The following is a 23,701-nucleotide window of genomic DNA, read 5'->3' as shown; positions in this document are numbered from 1 at the left end:
ATCCCACATGCCGCGGAGCGGCTGGACCCGTGAGCCATGGCTGCTGAGCCTGCGCGTCCGGAGCCTGTGCTCCGCAACGGGACAGGCCACAACAGTGAGAGGCCCGTGTACCGCAAAAAAAAAAAAAAAAAAATCAGACATTCTGGCCACATGCCCTCTGGTCCACCATAAGCCCCACTTCCCCAACTGAAGCTGGTGGTGAGGGTTCAAATCCCCATTCTGCCCATTCCCACTTATATGGTATCAAGTTGTTACTCAGTCGTTCTTTGCCTCCGTTTCTCCAACAGTATAATGGAGGAAACGATACTACTAACTTCATGGAGTTGTTGGGAGAGTTTAATGATGTGATCCATCTAAAGTATTTAGGTAGGGGCTTCCCTGGTGGCACAGTGTTAAGAATCCACCTGCCAATGCAGGGGACATGGGTTTGAGCCCTGGTCCGGGAAGATCCTACATGCCACGGAGCAACTAAGCCCGTGCACCACAACTACTGAGCCTGCATGCACCAACTACTGAAGCCTGCATGCCTAGAGCCCGTGCTCCGCAACAAGAGAAGACACCGCAATGAGAAGCCCGCGCACCACAACGAAGAGTAGCCCCCGCTCACCGCAGCTAGAGAAAACCCGCGCACAGCAATGGAGACCCAGTGCAGCCAAAAATAAACAAATAAAAATAAATAAATAAATTTTAAAAATAATAATAAAAATAAAGTATTTAGGTACACAGTAAGTGCTCAATAAACGCATACTTTTATTACTATTATCACTGTCTGCCCAGCTTCTGTGAGCACTGGAATTAATGGTCCAGGGCCTGGATAACCATCAAGGTCTGGGAACATCAACATCCATGTACTGAGTACTTAGTGTATGTTGATACTGTGCTAAGGGCTAATGCATCTGCCCTGTCACCTCTCTGCCTTCACCAGCTCCCATTCTCCACTTTGTTCACTTCACCCCAGCCACTCACCTCCTCACTGCTCCTCTGACAGTGGCACGGTCCTGCCTCAGGGCCTTTGCACTTGCTGTTCCCCCCCTGACTGGAATGCTCTTCCCCCAGATATCACATAGATTGCTCCTTCATGTCATTCAAGTCTTCCCCTAAAAGTCAGCTGCATGAGGGCAAGGAACTGGGTCTGTTTTGTTCACTGCTGTGTCTCTAGTTCCCAGCACAGGGCTGTGCTTAAGAGATAGATGTTGTGTGAACAGACCGATTCAGCAAATGGGATTCGTGGTCTTGTAGCCAGGAGGCACTGGACAGGACTGATGCCTCATGTGGCTGCCTCTATGTCCTCCCTAAGCACCCCTGCCCCACCCTCCCTCCATGGAGGCCCCTCCCCCTTACCTTGTGGACACGGGTGATGACCTCCAGGCCCACAGAGCCCACCAGGGCAGCAATGTCATCCAGGAAGCGCCCAGGGAAGCGAAGCTTGCGGGGTGTGTCCAGCTTCTGGCCCAGAAGCAGGTGCAGTGCCATGCTTTTCACCTGGGGGTGGGGCAAGAGGGCGGGGGGTGGGTCTTGCGGGGCTGTGCGTGGAGGTGGCCTGCCAGAAGGGAGCAGAGATTGGGGGGCTGTGAGTGGTGGCTTGAAGTGGGCTAAAGGTGGGCACGAGGGGTCCTGGATGTGGCTTGAGCCCTGTAGTTATGAGGTGAGAGTGGGGCCTGATAGCTGTGGGGAGGGCCCCAGAGCTGTGGGTGGGACTTTGCAGGTTGTGGGCGGGGCTTGAGAAGGACATGGCGGGGGGCCTTGAGTGGGTGCTAGGCAGGGGGTGAGAAGCTGAGAGAGTATGGGTGGGGCTAGAGCAGGTCTCCAGGGGTCAACGTCTGACTGTAGGTAGGAGGGTGGGGCTTGAAGGCCCACAAGATTGAGAGGGGACGGCTGTAGTCAGGAGGAATAGTTCAAGGCACCTCTTGAAGAGTTTGAGGGGTGTCTCAAGTCTGATCCCAACAGTTTCCTTCTCTCTCTCGCATGGGAGGCCTCCTTGCTAGTTGGGGATCTCTCAATGGTCTTATAGGGACGGTGGGTAGGGGGGATCCTTCTCACTGTGGAAGCGGTTTCAGGTAACTTTCAGGGGGCATCCCTTATCTCTCTCTACATGCGGGTCTCTTGGGGCCATTTCTCAGGGGGCTTAGGTACAATCCCAGGGGGCTTCTCTCCCCAAGGAGAGTCTCCCCTGGGGGCCCCTTGTTCTTGGGCAGGGAGGAGGGCGTCTCACCATGAGCTGGAAGAAGAACCAGGCATGCTGCAGGACAGCCTCGCGCACGGCACTGCCGCTGACCACCCACTGCAGGGCCAGCTCCTCGTGAAGCAGCTGGGGGCAGGGGCAGGGATCACAGAGAGCAGGGGAGCCCACCCCGTACCCCCGTCTGGAGGGCGTGACAGGGGAGGATGCAGCTGGAGGGCTTGGGATTAGAGCAGCGAGAGGCCATGCAGGAGGAAAGGGGCCAGGAGGAGTCAATGTGCCCTTTCCCCGGGCTCTCCACACCCTACTGGGCTCGCGGGCAAGGGAGCTCTGGACCCCAAAATGGAGTCACCCACCCCCTGCCTCCCACTACCTTCTGCACAGTGGGTCTCGGCTGGGTGGCTGGTGGGGTCGAGGAGGAGGCCTCGAGGTAGGAAGAGGTTCGGCTAGAGCTGCGGTCGATGGCCTAGGATGGGATGACGAGGGGATGGGATGGCGAGGGGGGTCAGAGTGGGTGCAGGCCGTACGGATGGGGAAGAGAGACAGTCGGCGTGGATGGAGGAAAGACGTGGCCGCGTGGACAGACAGCGGGGACGTGGATGGAGAGAGCCGTGTTAATAAAGACAGAAGTGTGTGGGAGCGGATGGAGAGGGTAAGAATGTGATGGAAGAGATGAGGAGAAGCAAGACACAGGTAAGGAGGGGACAAGCAGGGTGAACGGAACAGGCAAGAACGTGGACGGGAGCCCGTCAGATGGAGCAGGACCCAGCAGACAAAGGTAAGAGAAAAGAGACGGGGAGGAGTGGAGGTGGGGAGGGTAAAATCACAGTAGACGGAGAAGAGAATGTGGTCAGAGGAGGTGAGCCAAGAGGGGACGAGGGCAGAGAGTGTGAGTGAGTCCGTGAGTCCAGGGATGGACAGAGGAGGCGGAGGGCACCAGGGTGGAGGAGGAAGAGTGTAGACAGGGGTGTAGAGTATAGACAAAGGGGATTAAAGGGAAGATGGAGGAGGAGAAAGAAGAAAAAGAAAGATAAGGACAGAGGAGGTGAGATGGTGATGAGAGACAGCGGAAGCAGCCAAGAGAGCCCCAGTTTCCAGGCCTGGCCCCACTCCAGCCTTGCTTGGGGCCTTGCCAGGCCTCAGTGTCCCCATCTGTGAAATGGGCATGAGGTGCTCAAGCTCCACCCTCCCCGCCTCCTTTGCTGGTCAGGTGAGGCCGCTGACAGGGAGAGGAGACCCAGTGATGGAGCTGGCCCGGCCCTGGAAGCTGCCCAGGTGCTTGCCTTGGCCGTGGCCCGCCCCCCCACCCCCAGCTCCCATAGTCCCAGCCACACGCCCTGGGCTCCTCAGCCCGCATCAGATGGGCCATCTACTGCAAAGGCCAGCCTCACTGCCGCCTCCTGCCTGGAATGCCTGCCCTCCTGCCACCTTGTCACCTCCTATGTGCTCTTCCAGGCCCAGCTGACACCCCAGAGAACTGAGGGCACTGGTGGGGAGAACTGTTAAAAACACGGGGGGACTGGAAAGGCCCATGAACCCAGACTCCCCAGCAAATCTTAGGACACTGTCCAAAAAGTCCCCCTGCTCATGCTGTGAACAGTTCCCTGGCTGCCATGCGGTGCAGGTTGCCTAGGTGACAGGTACAGAGCTGGAACACGGCCCGGGGCCAAGTATGCAGGGACTCCAGCCCTTGGTGCCCAGGGGCCTCTGAGCTTGGTTCCAACCTCTGCATATGCCTTTCCCTCCATCTGGAACACCCACCCTTCACTGGCTGGCTCTATCTTACCCTTCAGGTACCAGCAAAAATGTCACCTCCCGGGAGAGGCTCCCCAGACCACCCAGAGGGAGGCTGGTGGCCCTGTTTCACTTCGTTTCCTTTCAGGTGTTTTCACCCCCTGCACTTATATATTCATGTGTTTGTTTGATGGGTGTCCATCTCCCCGACTAGCCAGGAACTCAGGGATGAGGCTGGGCTGAGGATCTATCTCCCCAACAAAATCTTGCCTGTGACGCCCTAACTCCCTCCCAGGCTCGGACCGCGGCACTGAATAGCAAGTCTTCACTTCTGAAAATTCAGAACCTGGGGCGCAGGGGGAGCCCATAGCAGAGCCAGGACTTGATCCCGATCCAGGGTCTGATGGCAAAGCCCCTCCCCACACCAGGTCCCAGGAAGGGGCAAAGCAAAGGAAGCTGCCCACAGGGGTTGCTCTGCCTGAAAAGGGGTGGGGGAGCCCAGAGGTTCAGTTCCATCCCCTGGGCATCATTCAGGCTGCTGTGTCAAGGGGACAGTTGAGAGTCTCCCGAACAGAGTGGATTAAAGGGAGAGAAACAGGGCATGCAGGACAGTGAGGTTAGAGTGGCTGAATGTGCATATCATTTGCATGCTGTCCGCATACCACCCTGCCCCTTCTGTCTCTGCCTGAGGCTGTGGTCTGTGTGGCAGCAAAAGGCTGGTTAAGAGGACCCTGTGTTGCCTACAACACCCACTCCACAGCCCCAAACAAAGGCAGGAGGGGGTCCATTGCCTCCTCCAGGCAGCCCCCCTAGGTTAGTTGGCCCCAGCCAGGAAGGTGGGAGGAGCTCATGCTGAGGTGGGGTGACACACGCGCAGGGGCAGGCAGGGAGGGCACCTGTCTGGGGTCGGCCCCACAATAAGGGGGTGCCCGTCGCAGCACCGCCTTGCCGCCTCCTGGAGCATAAGCAGAATTCACCCAGGAGTGTGAGCGGTCGATACCCTGGAGATACACGGATAAGTGGTAGCATCTACGGGCAGAGGGCAGGGAAACCAGCGTGAAACACCAAGCGTGCTCACTGTCCTGGGCCACACGTGCGTGCCTACGCGGACACCCACACGCAACCCTGGAATATGTGTGTGTGTGCGAATGCGCACGGGGTGCACACGTACGTGCCTCCCGCATACGTCTGTGCACGGAACGCACGAGTACACGCACCCGCGTTCCCACGTGCGTGGGGTGCGCGCGTATACGTGCCCCACGTACGTACGTGCATAGGGTACACGCGGAAATGCACCACTGCGCTATGTACACGGTGCTCATTTTTCAAGATCCAGTCACCCGTCCTTGGGTCAGCCTGAGAGTCCGAGTCACGGCTCCCAACCTGTGACAGCCAGAGCCCAGCTCTAATGTCCAGGGTCAAGTCTTTTTTTTTTTTTTTTTTTCCGGCCAGGCTGCGAGGCTTGCAGGATCTTAGTTCCCTGACCAGGGATTGAACCCGCGCCCTCGGCAGTTGAGAGCTTGGAGTCCTAACCACTGGACCGCCAGGGAATAACCCAGGCTCAAGTCTTCATCCATGCTGTCGGCTGTCCTTCCCCTCCTCTGTCAACACTGAGATCTTTCACCTGCCCACCTGGCAGCCATGACCACTGAGGCTGAAGAGAGCAGGGGCCCCTTGCCCTACCTTGCTGGCCAGGATGCGGGAGACCTCGTCGTCCACGGAGCCAGGGGCCGCAGCCAGGTCAGGGTTGCTGCTGCTGATGTTCTTAGAGCGGGCCAGGCAGAGGCTTGCGGGGCGGCCAGGGCCACGGGCCAGCGTGGCAGGCTGCAGCGTCGCTGGAGGGGCCCCTGATCATAGAAGGAGTCTGCTCAGCCCCCTGCCCGCCCGCCCTCGTGACCCCCTGCCCCTCCCCAGTCAGCTGCCCTTGGCGAAGTCACTTTCTTTCTCTGAACCTCTAGGTTCTTCACCTGTAAAATGGGTGTGACAATGGCTCTGCCTCATAGCAATTTTGGGGAGAGTGAACAACGCCGAGAACAGTGCCTGGCACGTTATAAGTCTTAGTGCTTACTGTTAATTGTTCAGCAAATGAAAGAAAATCCAACTTTATTGAGCGCTCAGTGTGCCGAGCATTTTGCATGGATTACTACGCCATCGGCTGCTACTAGCACCACTGCGAGAGGCACTATTATTATCATCGTTTTATAGCTGGGAAAACAGGCCCAGAGGGGTAAAGTCACTGGCCCAGAGTCACAGAGCTTGTAGGCAGAACTGAGATTCAAACCCAGACAGCTCTGCTTGAGTCCCTGCTTGCTGACTGGCTGAATCACATGCCAGTCAAGTTTACAAAGACCATACCCCTGGGGCTGGGGCAAAAAGCTCCCTCCCTCTGCCCTTTTACCTTGGGACAGTGTTTTTCCCACCATGACCCTGGCTTTTCGTGGCCTCGGTGTGGGATGGGGTCTGTGATAGTGTGGCGTCCCCGCTGGGCCAGGGGGGAGGGAGTTAGGCTGGGGAGCCCTGAGGGGTGACTCTCCAGCTGGGAGGCCCGCCCTCACCCTGGGTTGGTGGGTGGATGTACACAAGTCCCCTCCCTCCCTCCCTCCTCCCTCCTCCCTCCCTCCCTCCCTCCCTCCCTCCCTCCCCCTCTCTCTCTCTCTCTCTCTCTCTCCTGTAAATTGCCCAAACCAACCAAAGCCTGTGCAGCCTCAGGACCTTTGCACATGCCCTTCCCTTTGCTTGGGATGCTCCGCTCCCAGGTATTTCCTGTGCCCCAGGGTCTCCCACCAACACTCACCGCCTGGGAGGCTGGGCTCCGTGCCAGGCAGTCGGAAGGCATAGTAGACATAGGCAGCCAGCAGTGGGCAGTGACCACGGGCGTCCTGGGCGGCCTCCAGGCTCCGGTGGACGAGGCTGACTACGTGAGCCATTGCTTCAAAGGCTACACGACCCAGGTTTACTGCCGGGCAGAGGAGAGGTCAAGTTCCAGGTCCCAGAGCTTCCTAGTTCCCCAGGGAAGAGACTTCAGGGTCCAAGGGGCTCAGGTGGCCATCAAAAAGTCAGGGGACTAGGGGACCGAGGGGCTATTTTTCAGATTGGAAAACTGAGACCAGAGAGATAAATGGGCTGTGGGAGGTCACCCAGGACCAGGGGACCCAAGGCCCATTCTCCAGATGGGGAAACTAAGGTATGAGGCTGCGCCCACTCACCAATCTGGCCACCGATGATCGGGGGCCGCACGACCAGGCGTACGAGCTTATCCAGTACGTGGTGGGAGAAGGCGACAAGGGGTTCGGGGCTGGCGAGTCGTAGGGCCACCAGGCTGGCCCGCAGCTCCTGCTCCACGGTGCTCTCGCTCAGCACGGCATCCTTGAGCCGGAATGGAAAGGCCCCTTCCTCCAGGACGTGCACCAGGGTGAAGAATTTGTCCAGGTAGGGGTCCTGGTGGGGGACCAGGGGTGAGCAGGGCGAGGCCAGGGCCCCCACTCCAGAAAGGGCCCAGGGGATCGGGTGCGAGGCTGAGTAGGCTGGGACACCGAGGCTCGGGATCAGTGAATGGAAAATACATGAGAAAAGGGACAAGACAGCAGCTCAAGAAGAAAAGGAAAAGATGGGGAGTGATCACAGAAATAGCAAGGGACAAATGGGGTGGGGGGAGGAGAGACCACGCAAAGGCCAAAGCTCCAGCTGGGATGGCCACTGGCACGGCCGCCCCTGCCTGAGTCAGCAGCTTCCCTGGAGCCTGGCCCCACTGACCAAAGTCATGTCCAATGGCCCAAAGCCAGGCCTCCCTGGTCAGCAGAGACTGTTGCCCAACCCCAGGGCCGGACTCCTGGGCTCTGGCCCCACCCCCTACCTGGGGGTGCACAGAGGACACAGCCGTGAGTTCCACGCTGAACACACCCTTGTGGCCATCCACCCAGCGCATGCCCGGCAGCGCCACCTGCGGGAGGGACACACCAAGTGGGCACCGGCCGGCCCTCCCCACTGCTCAGGCCACCAGCCTCAGCCATTGCGACACTGTGGCCTGAGCACAGCCCCGCCTGGGGGAGTCACTGGGCACCCTGCCCCTGGGCCCCGCCCAGCCCAGAGATGGGGGCAGATGGAGGGGAGCGCTATGGGGGTCCACCGGGCAGGCCGGAAGCCTGGGATGCTCACGGGAGAATGGAGACCCAGGGTGACCGTTACTGGAGGGAATGAACAGGAAATAGCATGATGGGAGGACTCGAGGTCCCCGGGGGTGCAAATTACAGGCTATGGGGGAGGGTGACAGAACATTCGCATGGGGAGGGGGTGCTCTTGGGACAGTGATTAGGGAGGCAAGCAGGGCTGCAAGTGGGGGGCTGCAGCGGAGAGGCAGTGGAATCTTACTATGGAACAGTGAGTGCAGAGGCAGGGGAGGGGCAGTAACGAGGCAGGGCTAGTCGGGCACAGGGAGGGACACGCACGGGGGCAGCAGGTCACACGGGATTAATAATGGGGGTGGGTGTGACGAGGCAGGCAGGGGCCCTGGAGGCCCTAATGGAGGACAAGGCTCCCAGGGGTGTTGGTGGGAAGGAAAGCGGGGCACGAACGGGGGACTTGGGAGCACTGATGGGGGACAGGGTGCTAGTTGGCAGGGAGTCCAGATCACGTACGTCCGGTGTGAGCACGGAGTAGCTGGGGGGGGGCGGATCCACGGACACAGGGGGGCAGGAGGGGCCGGTCCTCAGGCGGCCGTGCTGCAGCAGTGGGGTCCACTGGGGAGAGGCTGGGGGTCAGGTACGGTGCCGGACAGGGGGCAGGAGGGCTGGGCATGGGGGTGCGGGCTGGCGGTGGTGGAGGGGAGCTCACAGTAAAGCCCACAGGAGTCTCCAGGGCCGTGCCTGGCCGGGGCTGGCAGCTGACGTGGTAGAAGGTGAAGAGCAGACGGACACAGGGAGGCAGAAGGGGCCGGTCCTCAGGCGGCCGTGCTGCAGCAGTGGGGTCCACTGGGGAGAGGCTGGGGGTCAGGTACGGTGCCGGACAGGGGGCAGGAGGGCTGGGCATGGGGGTGCGGGCTGGCGGTGGTGGAGGGGAGCTCACAGTAAAGCCCACAGGAGTCTCCAGGGCCGTGCCTGGCCGGGGCTGGCAGCTGACGTGGTAGAAGGTGAAGAGCAGGTGGTGGTTCTCGGTCACACAGGCCGGAAGACGCAGCTTAAACTCCTCGTAGAATTCAGGGGACCTGGCAGGGCCGGGCTGGGGGTTCTGCCGGGGGCTGGGCTCCCCCTTGCCTGCCCCACCCCCTCTGCCACATGTTCCCCCAGTGCTGCTGGGCCCCACTGTCCCTGCTCTCTGGCTCGGGTTCCCGCATTAGCACTCCAGGAGACGGCACCCGTCCCCCGACCCTGGCCCCTCTTCCTGCCCCACTGTACCCCCATCAGTGCCCCCACCCCGACCCCACATACTTGTTATGGTAGACCACCGGTGTGAAGGCCTCGCGGGTGAATTCACTGCAGCTGGACTTGCCAAAGATGACCTGGGGGAGCAGGGGCATGAGGGGCCGGCCGGTGGCGGACACCCCGCCCGCCTCCCCCTGGGCCCAGCCACTGACCGGCAGGGCCTGGCTGGGGTCCTCGCCCGCCATGTACTGCACTCGCACAGTGAGGTTGCGCACGGAGCCCTGGCGGCTGCTGAAGTTGAGGCTGTGCGGGTACACGTACAGCAGGTTCCTGCGGGGGCAGGGGCATGTCCACGTCAGAGGGACAGAGAGCCGGGGGACAGTGGTCACACCACTGGGGCACTGAGAGCCGGGTCAGGGACACCTATGGGCACCAGGCGGGAGATGTGCCTGGCAGAGAATGGAGGACAGACGGGCACCCTCAGAGCACAGGTGGGGGAACGGTGTGGCAGAGGGTGGGAACACAGAGGGACTTCGGGGGTACTGAGGGTACACAGTGAGGCAGAGGGCAGGGGAGGGGGGCTGAGGGCCAGGCTTCCGAGAAGGTAGCCCAGGCAACCAGCACCAGGCCTGAGCCCCGCCCAGGTTCACCTGCCCATCACCCAGCTCAGGAGCCTGACCACCCCTTCCCCCAGGAGAGGCCACTAGAATTATATGGTGTGTCTCTCAGGTGGGGAAACCAAGGCTGGAGTTGAAGGCAAGGGCTGGGCTGGGGTCAGGGTTCTGCCTCCCTCCCCCAGGGTAACTCCATTCAAGCCCTAACTGCCCCCTGGGCCTCAGTTTCCCTATCTGTCTAATGGGGGCATCAAGCCTCCCAGCTGAGCCTTTGTAATACCAATGATGCTAAATTACAAAAATGTCAATAATTGCACCAAACACTAACGTGGCACCAACTGGCTCTGGGTGTGCTGGGCTCTGTTCTAAGCAGCCGACGTGAAATGACTCATTTATTTCTCACCAGCAGCCTGTGGGCAGGGACTCACTCACATCACACTCCATTTCACAGGGAAACAGAGGCACTTGCCCACAGTCTTTCAGGGAGACAAACAGCAGTTAGTATTGAGCCAGGGTAGGTGGAGGTCCTGGAGTCAGGCTGTGTGGCCTTGGGAGAGTCTCTACCATCTGTACCTGCTCCCTTAGCTCTTAACCAGGCCAACAAAAACACCAGCATCACAGACTCGTGGGAAAGTTATGAGACCAGCTATTATAACAGCAGTGGGACAGCTCTGGGCAAACCACTGGAGCTCATAAAAGCCTCACTGTTATTGCTGTTATTGTTGTCATGCCTATCCACAGGAGGGGAAACTGAGGCTAGGAGCCGTAGGGTCTCCCAGCGGGGCCTGGGCCTGTTCTCTCCCAGTGTCCCCAGCCCACACCTGGCCCGAGCCCCAGCCAGCGTGGTGCCAGCGTGGCCCGGCTGGACATTCGCCTGATGCAACTGTAGTGCCACCGCCAGGCCCTTGCACAACACGGGGCACCCGGCTGGCCGGTTAACGATTGACCTGAGGTTAAGGGGGGGTGTCAAGGCATAAAAGGCAGCAGCAGTGTTGCTGTGGCCACACCCCCAGTCCCCCAGTCATGCCCATGCTCGTGCTGTGCCTGCTGTGCGCCCTGGCAATGGCGGCCCAGCCTGCCCTGCTGGCCCCCACGAGCGGCTCGGAGCCGGCACAGCAGGAGGAGCTGACCCTGCTCTTTCACGGGGCCCTGCAGCTGAGCCAGGCTCTCAACGGCGTGTACAGGGCCACGGAGGCACAGCTGACAGAGGCCGGGCGGAGCCTGAGCCTCTATGGCCAGGCACTGGGGCTCCTGGGGCAGGAGGTCAGCCAGGGCCAGGATGCAGCCCAGGAGCTACGTGCGAGCCTACTGGAGATGCAGGTAGACGCTGCAGTTGGGGTGTTACGGGGTGGATAGGAGTCTATGGGAGAGTTATGCCTAGGGTGACCAACTGTCAGGTTTTCCCAGGACCGAGGGGGTTCCTGGAATACAGGATTTCCAGTGTCAAAATCAGGCCAGTCCCAGTAGGTCATCCTACTAACATCCGCTATCTATTGATCAGATGGAAGAGGATAGTCTCAAGCTGCAGGCAGAAGCCACAGCCCAGGCGCTGGGGGAAGTGGCCCAAGGACAGCAGGTGCTGCGGAAGAAAATGAAGCGGATGGAAGTCCAGCTGAGAGGCGCTTGGCTGGGCCATGCCCACCAAGAATTTGAGGCCTTAAAGGTAAGGGGTTCCCAGCCCTGGGCGAGTCAAGACCCTGATTCACAACCAGACCTCATTTCTGAACCTTTTGTCCCAGAGACCCCCCCCAAAGGTCAGCCTTCCAGTACCCTGGCCTCTACTCTGTGTGTCTCTGGGCAAAACCCATGTCCCTTCCCATGCCTCAGTTTCCCTATTTGCAAATAAGGGCAACAACTGAGGTCTCAGAGCAGAGCCAGGGACTCAGGGCAGACAAAACCCTCAGCACGGGGTGGGGCACATGGGAGTTACTCAATAAATGCACACTATTTAGAGAATGTCTTGAGTACCCATGACGTATCCAGCGCTGTTTTATGCCCTCTAAAAATCCACATCATGCTCATAACAACCCCACAAAGGGACTCCTGTTTCATCCCCATTTTACAGGTGGGGAAGTTGAAGCCAAGGAGTGGCAGTGACTTGCCGGGTCACACAGATGTAGTGGGGAGCAGGGGGGTCTGGGTGGGGTCGAGGGACAGGAGGTGAGGAAGCCCCCAGCTGAGGTTTCTGTCCTGACCCCACAGGCCCATGCAGACAAGCAGAGCCACATCATGTGGGCCCTCATGGGCCACGTGCAGCGACAGAGGCAGGAGATGATGGCACAGCAGCAGCGGCTGAGAGAGATTCAGGAGAGGTGTGCCTGGTGGGGGGTTGGGCGTGCCAGGCAGCGGGATGGGGACCCCTGCGCCTTGGCTGAGCCTCACCTCCCTCCCAGACTCCACACGGCGGCGCTCCCAGCCTGAGACTGTCTGGGTGGAACTGAGGACCAGTCATGCACCGAGGGATGCTGCCATGCCCCGTGCGGCCCCTGCACAGGGAGGAGCTGCCTGTCTGCTGAGGTCGGCCAGGGCGCTGGGCCCCATTTCCGGCCACGGAGCAGAGACGGAAGCGGGCAGGGACGCAGGCAGAGGACATGGACCGTCGAGGAGGGGTGGAGGAAGGACACGCCCCTTCATTCCTATCCATCCCCCATTAAAGCAGAGCAGTGGCATCTCAGGCCAGTGTCTGTGAATGTCAGGGAAAGGGCATCTCACTTTGCACGATGCCTGAATGCTCCCATTCAAATGCCCGGCTGCCCCAGAGGCTGTACCTGTAGCTGGTGTGGGGGGCGTAGACCTCACGGGCAGGGAACTCCAGGATCTCCTTGGTGGGCCGACCCCTGGGGTCTGGGTAGGGCTTGACATGAAGCAGCTCCGGGGAGAGGCAGAAATGGGGGTTCTCAGGGGCTGGGGAGATGTCAATCTTGAGCTGGGCTGGGGAGGGGGTAGCCAGTTTGCACCTGCCTGGGAGCCTCGAGCCGGGCCCTACCTCTCTGGGCTTCGGATCAGGGCTCTGACTCTCCCACAATACCCTCTGGTGGCTCTATCCTTCGGGCATTAAGGCTGAAAGATGCCCTCAACTCCCAGGTCTTGCCCTCATATTTGATCGGCTCTGCCCACCACATTCCCCGTGTGACCTACTATCTATCTGTCTATTTATTCTTTTTTTTTTTTTGGCCGCACCCCAACCAAGGATCGAACCCGCGCCCCCTGTAGTGGAAGCGTGGATTCTTAGCCACTGGACCACCACAGGGAAGTCCTGTCTTATTCTGTTTCTCATCTCTGGGCCCCATTAGAAGGTCCACCCATGAAGTCGGGGCTTTGCCTATCATGGTCCCCAGGGCCTGGCACAGTAGGTGCTCAGTGTGGGTTTGCTGAGTGACTGTATGAGTAACACGTCTCATCTAGGGCGCACACCACGCACCGGTCACGGGCCGCAGGCGCCGCAGCAAGGATGTCGGGCGCCGCATGTCAGCCAGGAACTTGAAGAGGTCCTCGTCACTGAGCCGCTCAGCTTCCTGCAGGGACCCGCCCTGCTGAACCAGGGCCGAGGGGCTTGGGGTCCCCGGGGCCCGGGCAGCCACAGGAGGGTAATGGGGGCTGCTCCTGGGGGCCCCTCCCTTAGCCCCCTGCCCCCCGAGCCAAGGCACCTGCTTAAAGAAGTTGGTGACAGTTAGCGTGGCTGGGCGGAAGCCGGAGAAGCTGCAGGCGTCGTCCCCGCTACTCGTCCGGTCCTGGGGCCCCCGACGGCGCCGGTCAGTCCAGGTGGGTCGGCGCTCTAGGGAGACAGTGACAGTGATGGAGAGGGACAGAAATGACAAGAGAGAGAGGCAGGGAGGGGCAGAGACGGTGCGGACTCAGGTCTGATACCAAGTCCGGCCAGCAGAGGGCGCCCCTCCCCTTCCCCGGTAGCTCCGCCCCTGGCCCGTCGGCCCCGCCTCCTCACCGCCCTCCGAGTCCGAGTCCCGGTCCGACTGGCCCGCGCTGCTCACAATGTTGGCCAGGTGCACCGCCGTCCAGGCGAAGGGCATGCGGTAGCGGCCCAGACGGGTGCAGAACTGCTCAGCCGCCAGGCGCAGCTTCTCTAGCTTCTCTTTGTTCTGTGGGGAGACGCCGCAAACACACCCCACAAGCTCAGTGCCCCAGGTTCTCTGAATCCAGGATCTGCCCTGCCTGGGGACCCCTTCACCACCTGGCCCAGCCTCCCACGCTTACCTTGGCTGTGTCCACCTCCTTCATCACCATATAGGGCTCGCAGCACTCGCTGATGTCCCCCTGCTGCAGCACCTTCTCCAGCTGAGGGGCAGGCAAGGCCAGTGAGGCACTGCTGGGACTCCAACCTCCCCAAGCCACCCCCAACTTCCCTGACCCTCACAGCCTCCCATACATTCCGTTCCATCCAGCTAGGGCTCTCGTTCCAACACCGACCATGGCTCCCACTGTCCTTGGGATTGAGTGCTAGCTCTCAGCCTGTGCAACCAGCTACACCATGCCCACCTTTAAAACCCGGCCCCAAACCCAAGACTCCATTTTTTCCCCCACATTTACATCTTTCTTTGTTAGTATAAACAGAGTCCACACCAAGCATGGCTCTGAGCCTGGACTCCAATCCTGACCACTCAGGGGCTATGGGACCTTGAGCACATTCCTTACCAGTTCCGTGCCTCAGTTTCCCCAACTGTAAAATGGGCCCCATGGCAACTCCCACCTCCCAGGGCTGCTGTGAGGACCAAAGACAAGAATCCCTGTGAAGCCTAACCGACTGGGGGCAGTGCCTGCCTTAAGGTGTTCAATTAATGTCATTAGCGTAACCTAATTGAATGTTTTGGGGAAGGAAATTTGAACTCACTCCTGGAAAAAGAAAATCCCAAATCAATGTGCCAACTAGCTCTTTCTTCCTCTAATAAACTGAAAAGCTCTCAACTAAAAAAAATTTTAAACATCCACCCACATGTGCCGGGATGCCATTTCTCCCCGGGCTGCCCACTCTTGGGTGTCGGCTGAGCTGTAACCTCTCCAAGGAAGCCCTTGGTGATTTCTCCCCACCTGGGTTGGGTCAGAAGCTTCCTCTGGGCTCTCACCCAGCTGCCTGTACTTCCCCCATGACAGCCCTGATCACCCTTCTTAGTGACATGTCTGTCTTCTTTCGTGAGAGTGGGGACCTCGCCTGCAGCCTTCACCATTATCACCCCCTTGCCAGCCCCAGTGGGTACCTTGATAACCAAGAAGATGTCGGGCGAGGGATAGGTCACGGAGAAGATGGCAGAGCGGGCCAGGGTGGAGATGGCAGGATGGGTGCCATGGGCCCGCAGTAGCCCCTTCATGGAGTCTGAGTTGAGGTCAAAGTAGAAGTTCTCCGAGATCTGGGGGCACAAGAGGCAGCTGGGCCACCACTTCCAGGAAGCCCACTACCCTGCAGCGAGGAGGAGGAGGAGGACTGAGAGGAAAGGGAAGAAAGGGGTTCCTACCTTCTTTTTCTCCCGCACATCGTACAGGGCCAAGATGCCAAAGATGGGCTCGATTTCTATCTCGAACCTGCAGTAAACGGGGGTTCTCTGGCAGAGGATGACCTTGACACCCCCTCCTCCATACACCCCACTCCCTCTTGAGGTCCAGCCCAGCCTTGGTGCCTTGTGGGGGCGGGGGGCATCTGTTTCCCACTGGGTCACAGAGAAGCACCATTTAAGGGCTTGTAGGAAAGACCTGTCCCACTTTGCCAAAGGGGAAACTGAGGCACCAAGAGATTTCCCACCCCCCACCCCGCTTCCTCCCCCAGTAAGTAACTCACACAGAGCCCCTCCTGCTGAAACCATGGCCCTTGTTCGGTTGGCATGGAGGCAGCTTTTGGCACATCAATCCTCCCCCAGTCCCATCTTGAAATTCTCGACTCCTGGGCCTCCCTGCCTCCCCTCCCTGAGGTGTCCTCTATGGCTTCTGCCATCCTGGGCTGAGTCCCATCTTCGATCGCCTAAACAGCCCCTATAACCGCCTCCCTGTCTTACTCTGCCCTGCTCATTTCTACTCATCATCCACGTGCCTCCTAAGGAAATATCTTAAAACTTAAAATTTGGGACTTCCCTGGTGGTCCAGTGGTTAAGAATCCACCTTCCAATGCAGGGGACGTGGGTTCGATCCCTGGTCGGGGAACTAAGATCCCACATGCCGCGGGGCAACCCACGCGCCGCAACTACTGAGCCCGCACCACAATTAGAGAGCCTGCGTGCCGCAACTTAGAACCTGTGAGCCACAACTAAGAACCCGTGCACCACAACGCAAGATCCCGCATGCCGCAACGAAGATCCTGCATGCTGCAAAGAAGATCCCACATGCCGCAACTAAGACCTGATGCAGCCAAATAAACAAATAAATATTTTTTAAAAAAAGAAGGTAGTAAGAATAAAAAAAAAAACAACTTAAAATTTGAGGCTCCTCACTGCCCTGCATGGCCCCGTCCCGCCCACTTCTTGGCCTCAATTTTCCTCTCTCCAGACATCTCCTGGCCTCTGTTTGTGCTGTATCCCCCACCTAGAGAGCCCTATGTGGTCATCCCACAGTTACACGGCCTTGCATAGAGTAGACACTCAATGAGTGCTTGTTGAATGACTGGATGAGCTCAGAGAGCCGGTTCCCAGCCCATGTGCTTGAGGCAGGAGGCCCACCTGGGCCTCAGGCCAGATGGGACCTCCCTTTCCTGCCCCCATCCAGGCAGGAACTGAGAGTGGGGGAGGGGCAGGGCCGGGCTCAGGTCCAAGGCCACATCCTGTTCAGCTCCATTCCCACGAACGCTGGCTGCTCCCAGGGGGCGATGTGGAGGGGGCCTTGGGCAGCTGGAAGCCAGGCCCAGGGTCACCAGCGCCCCCTCTAGCCTGGGTCCTAGCGGCAGACTGGGCGAGGGCCAGACTCTGGCCTCACAACTCGTGATCTGGGGCACAATGACTTTACCACCCTGTGCCTCGGTTTCCCACCTGCACCCACATCGCACGTTGTGGTGAAGGTCAGTGTTAATACACATGGAGGGCTGAGAACTGAGCCTGACACACAACTGGAGTTTAGGATTGGCGGTTTTGAATAATGAAAAAGGGAGTCTTATCTTCCAGCCTGAGAGCCCATGGGCGTCCTCATAGGTCTCAGGGCTGCACAGGGTAATGGCATGGCTCGAGTAGTGAGCGCCGAGTGTGTGCCACACCATAAGCCACATGGTCCCCTCCCATGTCTGAAGGGAGGGACGGGTCAGCACACTCACTTAAGCGACAGACACTTGACCAGGATCCTCTGTCCGAAGTGCTCTCGGGGTGGCTCCGGGCGGCTGCAGCGTTCCACGGCCTCATCCTGCCAAGAGCCGAAGGGGCAGCTGGGAACACATCCTCCAGGGAGGGCTTGGAATGTGTGGCCTGAGACCAGCTCTACCTGCAGCCTGACTAAACTTCTTTCGGCCCCCTGCCTCTGAGCCTTTGCACATGCTGTTCCCGCTACCTGGAATGCCCTTCTTCTCCCTTCCTCCTTGCCTGGCCGATACATGCTCATCGTCAGGTTGCACCTTAGCTGGCACTTCCTCCAGGAAGCCTTCCCTCACTCAGAGGCACTTGAAGTTCCAGATGCTCAACAGGCCCTGTTGCAATGGGCCACATGGCTGGGACATTGAGGGCCATGTGAGGGATAATGACACACACCTCATCATGGCACTATTCTGGGTTGTCATTTCCTGGTATCTCTCCTCCACCAGGCTGTGAACTCGGAGAGCAAAGACTGGCTCTATCTTGTTCGTGGCTGTATCCCCAGTGCCTGCTATAAAACTGGCACTCAAACATCTTGGTTGGATAAACACAGAGGTATGTAGTAGGTACCTACTAAAAAGTGGTTGAATAAACATAGACATATACACAAAGTATTTGATTAATGCTGACTGGATATACAGAGAAACATGTACTAGACACTCAATAAGTACTAGTTGAATAAAATATTGGGGTATACAGCAAACACTCAATAAATGGCTGAATTAAAACACAGATGTATATACTACGTGCCTAACAAAAGTTAGTTGGATAAATATAGGTACACATGGTAGGTGCTCAATAAAATTTGCTCAAATGCTGTTTAATTAAATAGAAGACTATACAGTAGGCATACAGTTAACATTGACTGAATAAATATGAATATACGGTAAATGCCCAATAAATGCTGGGTGAATAAATATAAGGGTATGTATAATAAATAAAGGTCATTGAATAAAAATATAGGGTACACAGTAGGTGCCCAATAAATGTTGAATGGACAAATATAGGGGTATATATAATAAAAGTCATCAAATAAAAAATAGGGTACACAGTAGGTGCCCAATAAATATTGGTTGATTATATGCTGTTTGATTAAAGAAAAGACTATACAGTAGGCATACAATAAATATTGGTTGAGTAAATATAGCAGTATATAGTAGGTGCCCAATAAATGCTGAGTGGAAAAATATAGGGGTATATTGTAGGCACCCAATAGAAGCCATTGAATTAAAGTATACATTGCAGGGTATACAGTAGGCACCCAGGAAATCTTGCTGGGATCATATACTGTGATACATGTCAGTTGGATGTGTATTGACCTCAGGGCCTGTGCAGGCTAGTGGGCACCCACCTCATCGGGTGCCGGGTAGAGGGCGAGCAGGGCACGGGGCCGGTGCTGCCGCCGCAGGGCCTCATTGCGCCGGTCCACGTCCTCCGGGGCCGCGCGTTCCAGCAGTGAGGGCAGCAATGAGTCAGCTGCCAAGTTCCTCAGGTCGAAGATGCCAGAGGCGCCACTGCTTCGTGGGGTGTCATCTGGGGAGCCTGAGGAGTGCCGGGGGTCATCCTGCCAGTAGAGAATGGGCAAGCACTGAGCGCCAGCTGAATGCATCTCCATCCTACTCAGGTGAGACTGTCCTCATGCCCAACCTATAGATGGGGAAGCTGAGGGCCAGGGGCTGGGGTCACCACTACAAGGGTCACCTGAGGGCTCTGCTGACTCTTTCTAGAACCTTCTGTCTGGGGAAGCCCCTCCTTTACTATTGTGGGGAGGTTACTTCCCAGTCTGGGTATCACATGACCCTTGTCTGGCCAATCAGAACAAAACAGGTACCAGCCCCAGGGATTGGCTCCAAGTTCAGGATATGCCTGGGCTGGGCCAATGAGAGCCTTCCCTGGGACTCTGCTCACTGTTGCCAGGGGAGGGAGAGTTCTCACTGGGGCTGTCAATGGCCCAGGACCCTGCCTGACCTCCCAGACTCAGCTATGGTCAGAAGCAGACTACCTTGGTTCAAATCCCAGCTCAGCTCTGTGACCCTGGGTCTCTGACCCCAACTCTAAGGGCCTCAGTTTCCCCATCTACACTTATAAATAGTAACAAGGAAACAATAACAATAATTTTTGACATGATTATTATTGGTAAAAGTAGGCACTCAATAAATATTGGTTGACAAAATACAGGCTCAAGACTCAACCAGGGATTGAACCCAGGCCATAGCAGTGAAAGCTCGGAATCCTAATCACTAGACCACCAGGGAACTCCCCTCAGTGTCTTTATCTGTAAAATGGGTGTTGCCCGGTCTCACAGGATGAAAGATAAGGACAAGTATAAAACATTTAGTATACACTAAGCCCTTAATAAATGCTTATAATTGTTACCCTTAACTTTTCACTTACAGGGCTGATACATTTCCTTTTGGGTTCAAGGCTGTTTGGGTCATTTCCCATCATATGCATTTGAGAGCTGGGGCCGCAGCCCATGAATGTACATATGCTTATAATGACCCCTGCCCAGGGCTCCCTCACCGAGTCGTCCGGGCTGGACCTCTCATCCCCAGAAGCGTCCTGCTCGAAGACCTGGCGGGTGAGGCCCTTCTGCCTCTCTCGCTGTGTCTCTATGGTGATGGGGCTGTATGCTGCACTCAGGTGCTGGTACCTAGGAGGAGGCAGGGCTTGGTGGGTATCAGGAATGAGGGCTCCCCAGGGCTCCTGGATGTGCTGACACACCTCCGAGGTCCAGGTGATGCCTGCAAGGCCATCCACCCTCCCTGCGCTCTGCTGGAGAAGTCTGGCTACCCTTAAAGGGACGGTGGGTGGATAAACAGGAGGACCGGCAGCAGACAACGGGCTCTTCTGGGCTCAGACCTGGCCTCTCTACCCTGAGCTGCCCCCGAGCCAGACCTACCTCCTGTGGGCGATGATCCAGTCCTCCGTGTACATCTCCACGCTGCCTCTCTCGCTGTGTCTCTATGGTGATGGGGCTGTATGCTGCACTCAGGTGCTGGTACCTAGGAGGAGGCAGGGCTTGGTGGGTATCAGGAATGAGGGCTCCCCAGGGCTCCTGGATGTGCTGACACACCTCCGAGGTCCAGGTGATGCCTGCAAGGCCATCCACCCTCCCTGCGCTCTGCTGGAGAAGTCTGGCTACCCTTAAAGGGACGGTGGGTGGATAAACAGGAGGACCGGCAGCAGACAACGGGCTCTTCTGGGCTCAGACCTGGCCTCTCTACCCTGAGCTGCCCCGGAGCCAGACCTACCTCCTGTGGGCGATGATCCAGTCCTCCGTGTACATCTCCATGGCAGCCCTCACCTGGGCATCCAGCTTTCTGCACAAAATACAATCAGGGTAAACAGAGGCAGGGCCCAGTGTTAATCTTTCCAGTGGCCTGTGGGGTGGGGCCTGTCCTTCTTTCTGTTTCAGAGATGCAGAGATAGAGGCTCAGAGAGGGAAGGGGACTTGCCCAAGGTCACACAGCGGAGCCAAGAGTTGAACTCAGGGCTGTTGGGAGCTTGGTGGGAAAGGGGGTATTCATGGTGGGCACAGAGGTAGGTAGAGTTACAGACAGGGAGGGTATGGGGCTGAACCCACCCATCCTCAGGGATCCCAGGCTCCGTGGTGCGGCATTCCCGGGGCTGCAGCAGCAGCTCCAGGTCATCAGCTGGAAACTCGACCAGGTCCCGGAGTGGCCCAGGCTCTGCATCTGGCGGCCGGCTCAGGAGCACATCCTCAAAGTCCAGGGGCTCAATGACTTCAGTCAGTGGGACCTGAGTTGGAGCAAAGTGGCTGTGACCCGTGCCCCGGGGGGCTGGAGGGTGAGTATGGACTTGGGCTGGCCTTGAACAAACAAGAGGGCGTGGGAGCCATGGAGGGTGTTGGAGCTGGAGGGGCCCTGGAGGACAGTGACCTCAGCCACTCCACCCCCACCCCAGCTTGGCCAGCCCTGACCCTCTTTCCAGGCAGGAAATCACACCCTGTGCCTGGAGGGGCAGGAAACTCATGGTGGAAGGAAAGGTTTGTGGACTGCAGCAAAGAAAGATACAATTCCTCAGGCCCTGGGGCGAGAGAGCCCCACCCCTCCCCAGGGCAGCCAGAAGCATGTCCCATCCCCAAGACCGCCCTCCCCACCATCCCCAGCTGGGTGGGGTCCAGGCAGCAGAAGGTGCAGGTCACAGCAGGCTGGAACTTCTCCCTCCGACCACCCACAGGGCTGCTCCCTGCAGAGAGGGGGGCCCACCGCCCTTCCACTCATGCTCACTGGGGACAGGAATGGGGACGGTGCTGGGCCAGGACAGGGACCCCCTCCCCTGCCACAGCTGGGTACCTCCCAGCCTCAGCTTCCCCACAGCAGTGGGGGTGGGGGTGGGGGGTGGGCTCCCAAACACTCACCCCCAGGGAGCTGCTGCAGCGCCTGCTGGAGTGGGGAGAGCCACTGCGTTCCCGGGACACCTGCTTCCGCACCTCGGCAGCCACCGTCCTGTGGGCACAGGAAGGGGGTAGTTGGGGGCAAGAGAACTTGGGCAGCGGGGCCCTGGGAACCAGGGCTTCAGAGCCGACAAATTCATTCCATGAGAGGAAAATCCAGGCTATGAAAAGAAAAAAAAATCAGGCCCCGGGCCAAGAGAAGCCAGGCTTCAGGATCCACAGATCTCAGCGTGTGGGCCCCAAGGCTGTGGCAAATACCTCGTCCCCTTTCCTCCTGCAAGCACAGATACAGGGCTGCTGCTGGGCAGGGCCTGAGGGCCACTGATTCCTGCGCTTCCTTCTTCCTCCTGGCCCCCGGGGTCTGAGTCCTGACCCACCAGGACTGGCTTCCAGGTCTGGAGAGAGGCCTCCACTTCCTCATCTGGAGGACCTCTGCCTACCCTGGCCCCTGCCCCTCATCAGGAATGTGAGAACCGTTCCACCCTTGCTGGGCAAGTCACTCCTGCCTCTGAACCTCAGTTTATCCATCTGTAGCTGCCCTGCTCTCACAGACCAGTGGAGCTGAGCAGGGGGCCTGGCATTCAGCGGGCATGCCACACACCCACCTTCTCAGGGAGTCTGAGACTGAGGCTGACTGTGTGTAAGAGGCCAGCATGACTTGCAGAGAGCACAACCCAGCCACCAAGGTCAGTGCCGTGGCCTTCATGGGCCGCCTGCATCTACGCTGACCTTCAGAGTACCAGAGGATGAGGGTGAAGGGGCAAGACCCACAGCGGAGGGGGCCCGCACGGGAATTTCAAACAAACCCGATAGGGGCAGGGATTCCCCAAGCTCTCAATTCCTTCAGCTGAGCTTGGAAGGAGAGGGAGCCATGCAGTTATCTGGGGGAAAAGTGTGCCAGGTAGAGGGAACAGCGAGTGCAAAGGCTCTGAGGCTGGGCTCTGTTCTCTGGGCCTGGAAATCCCTGCTCCCTGGGGTCTCTGTGAAAACAGGACTAGGACTGTGTTGTCCCTGTGGAGGCCCCAGCACTGGATCCCACACATAGTAGATGCTCAATAATTTACTATTATTATTATTTTTGGCTGCACCACATGGCTTGTGGAATTTTAGTTCCTCGACCAGGGATCACACTCCAGCCTACGGCAGTGAAAGCTCCAAGACCTAACCCCTGGACTGCCAGGGAATTCCCAACAATACATGTTTTTTTGATGGAATGAGTGAATCCCTTCCAATCTCCCTCTTGGTCCAACTTGCGTAAATCTACTGTAAGTTGGGGGAAGCCCCTTATCTTTTAGCTGTGTGGCTTTGGACAGGTGGAACAACCTTTCTGGGCCTCAGTCTCTCTTAAAATCAGGAAGGCAAGGCAATGGCTGAGGGGTTCAGGCCTCAATCGCTCCTGCTTCCCTCTTTTCTCTTATGCTTGGAAATTTTCTTAATAAAAAGTTGTGCCCCTGGGACTTCCCTGGTGGTGCAGTGGCTAAGACTCCGTGCTCCCAATGTGGGGGGCCCGGGTTCGATCCCTGGTCAGGGAACTAGATCCCACATGCCAAAACTAAGATCCAGAGCAGCCAAATAAATAAATAAATAAACATTAAATAAAAATAAAAAGTTGTGCCCCATAAAGCGCTATGCTGAGGATTGCAAATGTGGCCCACAAGCGTCCAATGCAATGGATGTGTGAGGTGGGCCCAGGAAAGACAGGTGTGGGGTGGGGATAATTAGGAGCTTTAGCCCTGTCTGTGAGCCTCCGAATTCAAATCCGTGTGGGTCAAACAAAACTTGACCACGACCCTGATCCAACGTGGGGCCTCCAATTTGAGACCCCAGCCTCATTCCTTCTCTGTCCCTGGATTATATTTCTTTTCTCTGTCAACTGTCTCAGAGTCTTGCTTCTATTGGACAGGGGGTGTGGGGAAGCAGGGAAGGGAAGAGAAGCTTGTAGGAAATTCAGAGGATGTTAAAAATCAGGGATTTGTGGAATTCCCTGGCGGTCCAGTGGTCAGGACTCCGCGCTTTCACTACTGAGGGCACAGCTTCAGTCCCTGGCTGGGGAACTAAGATCCCGAAAGCCAGGCGATGCGGGGGGGGGGGGGGGGGGGGGCGGGAATTAGGGGTTCGGCCTCAAA

General features: G+C 57.9%; 2 protein-coding genes across 3 annotated transcripts in view; one reads left to right on the top strand and one right to left on the bottom strand.

The window, feature by feature from the left end:
* DOCK6 (dedicator of cytokinesis 6) overlaps positions 1-23,701 on the bottom strand; it is a 44,148-nt gene that overhangs the window by 14,608 nt on the left and 5,839 nt on the right. The window contains exons 2-26 of one of the 2 annotated variants that reach the window (XM_024134193.3): positions 21,540-21,627; positions 20,742-20,917; positions 20,410-20,478; positions 19,679-19,808; positions 18,507-18,719; positions 17,125-17,210; positions 15,350-15,416; positions 15,095-15,244; positions 14,097-14,177; positions 13,828-13,981; positions 13,532-13,659; positions 13,306-13,399; positions 12,653-12,815; positions 9,483-9,600; positions 9,337-9,407; positions 8,975-9,113; positions 8,548-8,649; positions 7,767-7,853; positions 7,120-7,351; positions 6,708-6,869; positions 5,597-5,760; positions 4,810-4,914; positions 2,553-2,645; positions 2,213-2,308; positions 1,342-1,482 (exon numbers count right to left, since the gene is read on the bottom strand). In XM_024134193.3, coding sequence (XP_023989961.1) covers positions 1,342-1,482; positions 2,213-2,308; positions 2,553-2,645; positions 4,810-4,914; positions 5,597-5,760; positions 6,708-6,869; positions 7,120-7,351; positions 7,767-7,853; positions 8,548-8,649; positions 8,975-9,113; positions 9,337-9,407; positions 9,483-9,600; positions 12,653-12,815; positions 13,306-13,399; positions 13,532-13,659; positions 13,828-13,981; positions 14,097-14,177; positions 15,095-15,244; positions 15,350-15,416; positions 17,125-17,210; positions 18,507-18,719; positions 19,679-19,808; positions 20,410-20,478; positions 20,742-20,917; positions 21,540-21,627 — 3,109 coding nt within the window. The remainder of the gene's footprint in view (positions 1-1,341; positions 1,483-2,212; positions 2,309-2,552; positions 2,646-4,809; positions 4,915-5,596; positions 5,761-6,707; positions 6,870-7,119; positions 7,352-7,766; positions 7,854-8,547; positions 8,650-8,974; positions 9,114-9,336; positions 9,408-9,482; positions 9,601-12,652; positions 12,816-13,305; positions 13,400-13,531; positions 13,660-13,827; positions 13,982-14,096; positions 14,178-15,094; positions 15,245-15,349; positions 15,417-17,124; positions 17,211-18,506; positions 18,720-19,678; positions 19,809-20,409; positions 20,479-20,741; positions 20,918-21,539; positions 21,628-23,701) is intronic. The other variant, XM_024134194.3, reaches the window with a different exon arrangement.
* On the top strand, positions 10,894-12,553 carry ANGPTL8 (angiopoietin like 8). Its single transcript, XM_024134192.1, has 4 exons — positions 10,894-11,204; positions 11,386-11,547; positions 12,087-12,196; positions 12,278-12,553. Exons 1-4 carry the CDS (start codon positions 10,908-10,910, stop codon positions 12,303-12,305), a joined length of 597 nt encoding a protein of 198 aa, XP_023989960.1. The 5' UTR covers positions 10,894-10,907; the 3' UTR covers positions 12,306-12,553.

This window comes from Physeter macrocephalus, chromosome 2 (assembly GCF_002837175.3).
Source record: "Physeter macrocephalus isolate SW-GA chromosome 2, ASM283717v5, whole genome shotgun sequence".
NCBI classification, from domain to species: Eukaryota; Metazoa; Chordata; class Mammalia; order Artiodactyla; family Physeteridae; genus Physeter; species Physeter macrocephalus.
Note: the sequence above shows the minus strand (reverse complement) of the source record. Positions and strands in the feature narration are given on the sequence as shown.